Raw genomic sequence first — 4657 nt, forward strand, 5'->3', positions numbered from 1 at the left:
TTTTTTTTTAAATAAACTTATCCTATCTAACCATATCAGATGCACAATCAATTCATTTAGCTACCTCATTAAATCAGAATCAATTTATTTATAAACCGGCTCAGTTTTACAATCAATTCAGACAATCAACATCTAGAAGATCGAAGGTAGAAGCTGTACCTGTATTGCAGTTGTAGTCCTCTCCTTTGAACAAGATTCATATGACTTGAACCGTCCATATAAAGAGACCTTCACATCTCTCTTGATCCGTTCATCTCACAAGAAAATACAAGAGACAAAATCAGCACATGAAAGATTCAGACGCGAGCAAGATTATCACTATAGATTCAAGCATTTCCCTCTAATCTAATCAGATCACCATCAAAAGCATAAAGGTTTACACTAGACATTGGCAGAGAACAAGCATCAAGCTTTACCGCAGATATAAAAGATAAAACATCACTCAACTCAACATCTAAACTAATCTGATCAGTATCAAAATGATCGAACTCTACCAAGGACATACCAGAGATAACATCACCCAACTAAGCACCTCATCGGAACTAATCTGATCACTATCAAAAGGCATCAAGCTTCATCTCAGACATGACACATAAAACATTTGTTAACTCAACATCTAAAAGGCCTAAAGCTTTACCGTGAGATTTGATTTCCTCGAGGAGACCTACGGGCCGGAGAGGAGAGCGAGAGAGTCACAGAGTCACGGCGTCGCCGAGGAGAATAAGAGAGAGGCGGAGTCGTCGAGGGGACAGAGAGAGACTCGGAGTTGTCGAGGAGAGAGACGGAGACGGCGATTCCACCGAGACAGACGCCGGATGATTGCCTCGAAGAGAGATTCTTTGACGAGGTGAGCCATCGAGGAGAGCGACGGAGTCACAGAGTCGCGGAGTCGCCGAGGAGAATAAGAGAGCCGCGGAGTCGTCGAGGAGACAGAGAGAGACTCTTGCATGTCGAGGAGAGAGACAGAGACGGCGATTAAACCGACACAGACGCCGGATGATTGCCTCGAAGAGATCTCACCGATCGAATCGTCGAGGAGAAGCCATGGTCCACGAGAGATCATCGATGGAAGACGGGGTCGTCGAGGAGTCACGGGAGAAGAGAGAAACGAACCGCTTCGAGAGAGAGAAAGAAACGCGAGGTTTTGACACGCGTCCCACAAGATACGTATGCTATGTCCCTAAAACAAGGGACGTCCCTTGTTTAATTAGGTAATTTTTTTTTTAATTAAATCAAAAAATACTAAAGACGGGGGTTAAGATCCCCGGTTAATGCTGCTCTAAGAAAATGAAAAATAGAAAAGAAACTTGCACATTATTTTGAATTTTGATTAAGAAAAAAAGGTTTATTGCGAGAGTAAAAGACAAACGTGAAAACCTCATAAATAAATCTTCTTCTACTCCCCTCCTCTCACTTCCAGCTTTTCTCCTCTCTCTCTCTCTCTCTCTCTCTAGTATCTCTTTTGTAGCTGCCCTGCTACAGCTAATCTCTGCACGTTTCCATAGACAGGAAGATGAGTCTCTCTCCGAGAGATTTTCTCTCTTTCATCTTATCTTCTTCTAGGTAATGCTCCTCTGAGCCTACCTAATAACCAAAGAGCCTCTATCTTCTTCTTCTCATTCTTGAGTTTATCAACAATGGCGATTCGTAAGGAGGACGAAAGTAGAGAAGAACAGAGCAATTCGTTTCTTCTTGATGCTCTCTACTGCGAAGAAGAGAAATGGGAAGACGAAGAGGAAGAAGTTGAAGAGAACTCTTCCTTTTCCTCCTCTTCTCCTACTTCACCATTGGTTCTTCTGCAGCAAGATTTGTTCTGGCAAGACCAAGATCTGGTCACTCTCTTCACAAAAGAAGAGGAGCAAAGACTCACCTGTCTCGATGAGGTTTATCTCGCCACGGATCGTAAAGAAGCCGTGGGTTGGATTCTGAGAGTCAACGCTCGTTATGGGTTCTCTACTTTGGCTGCTGTTTTAGCCATAACGTACCTAGACAAGTTCATCTGTAGCTACAGCTTACAGAGAGATAAACCATGGATGCTTCAGCTCGTTTCTGTTGCGTGTCTCTCTCTAGCTGCTAAAGTCGAAGAAGTCCATGTCCCTCTTCTTCTAGACTTTCAAGTAAATGATCATTTCCCTTAAAGTCTCGGTTTTTTGTTTGTTCTGTTCCTCAATCTCTCTGTTTTTGTGGTTTGTAGGTGGAGGAGACTAAGTATGTGTTCGAAGCCAAAACCATACAGAGAATGGAGCTGCTGCTTCTCTCTACTCTCCAGTGGAAGATGCATCTCGTTACTCCACTTTCGTTTCTAGACCACATCATCAGGAGATTGGGTCTTAAAAACAACTCTCACTGGGATTTCCTCAACAGATGTCACCGTCTCATCCTCTCTGTAATCTCCGGTTCGTAAACGACAAAACAAACCCCATTTCGTTTATCATCTACTGACATTCTTGTGTGGTTTTTTTGTCAGATTCAAGATTTGTCGGCTACCTCCCAGCAGTTGTTGCCGCAGCTACCATGATGCGAATTATAGAGCAAGTTGAGCTCTTTGACCCTCTCTCACACCAAAACAACCTCCTCGGTGTCCTTAACATAACCAAGGTTCGCTTCTAATCACTCAATTAGTTAAAACTCTGTTCTCTCTGGCATTTTAACGAACAGTTATCGTGCACTTACAGGAAAAGGTGGAACCTTGCTACAATCTCATCCTCCAATTACCAATTGATCACATGGGTTTACAGATCGAAACCCAATCTTGCCGCAAACGCAAGAATCGCGACTCATCATCGTCGTTGAGCAGCCCAAGCTGCGTGATCGATTCAAACCCTTTCAATAGCAACGAAAGCTCAAACGATTCGTGGTCTGCGAGTTCGTCGCCGCCGCAGCAACAACAAGAACCTCCGTTGAAGAAGACGAAGATGGAGAAACCGATTTTGCATCTGTCGTAGCCACTCCTTAGCTCGCTTTCTACGTTTAATTTACGTTTTTTTTTAAACTTGAGAACGATCGTGTATTAAGCGTCCCCGTTGCATATACGAAATGTCTCGAATGCCCTTACTTGCTATGGCTTGATACCGCGTGTGTCTGAAGGGCATTCGTGACATTTGACTGCATGGGATGCGATGAAGAGATTAGTAATAATAGTCTTTGCGTAAACTTTGAGGCTTTTTGCAATCTTTGGGCCTTAATCTTCGGTGTTTTATATTTAATGTGTTTAACAATCTAAATACGATTAGGATAGGGTTGAGATATAGTATACACTTTGATCAAGAAAACGTTTATAAATAGCAGATTAAGTAGTATTAACATGGAGAATACTGCATAGGAAGATGGGTTGGAAGTTTGAAAATAGCGGTGTTTAAATAAGAAATAAACAGAACAAGATGTTAAGACGATATATATACATATATAAATATATTGTATATTTTATATTTCATCAAAATGTCATTTTTCTTTTTATACTTTTAATGCAATTTATAAAATACATTTATCTTATTAATAATTTTATTTATCTCGAATATTATTGATTAAATAGATGCACTTAGTAAACAAATAAATTTATTTTTATTTTTTTTTTTTTTTAAAAGACTTTCACATAAATTTATTTTTAATTATTTTTAATTTACGTCTTTTGTTAAAAGGGAGATAATTTTTTTTGTCCAGAATGGTGTGTATAATACAAATTATACAAATGAGATGTCAAAATGTTTAATATGGAATGAGTCTGTTTCGTTTATGATCAAAAATGAAGGATTTAGCGTTTTAGGCTTTGACTTGTTGAGAAGGACCAAGTATTCTTCTTTTCTGTGGTCAGTCTTCCGATATAATTGTTTTCAAAAATGAGAAGAAAAACAAAAATTGAAAATGAAACAGTATTATTGATTTAGATTTTTTCAAGAAGGCTTTTCAAATTGAAACCTGCTCTACTTCTGCTAGGCGCACTAGTATCAACTACTCCAAAACATATTAACATGATTATACAATAATTAATAATCACTAATCAGCTTCACATAGTCTTAAATCAGCTAAAGAGATAAATTAGAAGTGAATAATAACCCGCAAACAAGTCTCTTTTATTTGGAGGTCAGTAACTCAGAAATTAGCAAACAAGTCTTATTAAAATCGTTTGAGTGGTGTGGACGACAAAATCTGGTGCAGCAATAACACAAGAACCAAAGCAACCTGCTTCCACTCTGAGCACCTGGGATGATAAACTTTCATCATTCACTATTTTGCGCATACCGGAATGTCGATAAGCAAATTATTTGTAGAAAGTAGAAGCCAATAGTATATGACAAAATGAAATGTAGCTTTTGCTTTATTAAATACAAATACTTTTGTTATAAAAAAGTTGTTGAATAAACTGTAGTTTTACATCAGCAACATTGTCATACAACTTAGTTTTAGTGACAAAAATGAAATAATCGTCTACCATAGTTTCCTTTTGTATCACGAACAAGCTTATATATGGATAATACGTTGTTGCCACTCAAATTATATTTTGTTTCGACTGTCGTTAAGCTTTAGGTGGTGAAATCTTCTCTACTTCTTTTTCACTTTTTCTTTTTCCAATTTTATTTCTCTTTGAACTTTTCCAAGAAAATAAGATTGTTAAATCTCTACTTTTTTCACGTGTGACACGAATTTTCTTTTTTCCTTT

The 4657-nt window shown here is 38.5% G+C and overlaps 1 protein-coding gene across 1 annotated transcript; it reads left to right on the plus strand.

The window, feature by feature from the left end:
- Positions 1-1318: 1318 nt before the first annotated feature.
- On the plus strand, positions 1319-3185 carry LOC106302046 (cyclin-D3-1-like). The gene is made up of 4 exons (XM_013738559.1): positions 1319-2117; positions 2195-2396; positions 2468-2598; positions 2676-3185. The coding sequence occupies exons 1-4, from the start codon at positions 1638-1640 to the stop codon at positions 2943-2945; spliced, it is 1083 nt and encodes a 360-aa protein (XP_013594013.1). The 5' UTR covers positions 1319-1637; the 3' UTR covers positions 2946-3185.
- The last annotated feature ends 1472 nt before the right edge of the window (positions 3186-4657 follow it).

The sequence above is a fragment of the Brassica oleracea genome, chromosome C7 (assembly GCF_000695525.1).
Source record: "Brassica oleracea var. oleracea cultivar TO1000 chromosome C7, BOL, whole genome shotgun sequence".
NCBI classification, from domain to species: Eukaryota; Viridiplantae; Streptophyta; class Magnoliopsida; order Brassicales; family Brassicaceae; genus Brassica; species Brassica oleracea.

Coding starts and splice junctions, on each gene's coding strand:
- LOC106302046 (XM_013738559.1), top strand. CDS start 1,638: ATGGCGATTCGTAAGGAGGACGAAAGTAGAGAAGAACAGAGCAATTCG. Junction 2,118..2,194: donor CTCTTCTTCTAGACTTTCAA/GTAAATGATCAT, acceptor TGTGGTTTGTAG/GTGGAGGAGACTAAGTATGT. Junction 2,599..2,675: donor GTGTCCTTAACATAACCAAG/GTTCGCTTCTAA, acceptor GTGCACTTACAG/GAAAAGGTGGAACCTTGCTA.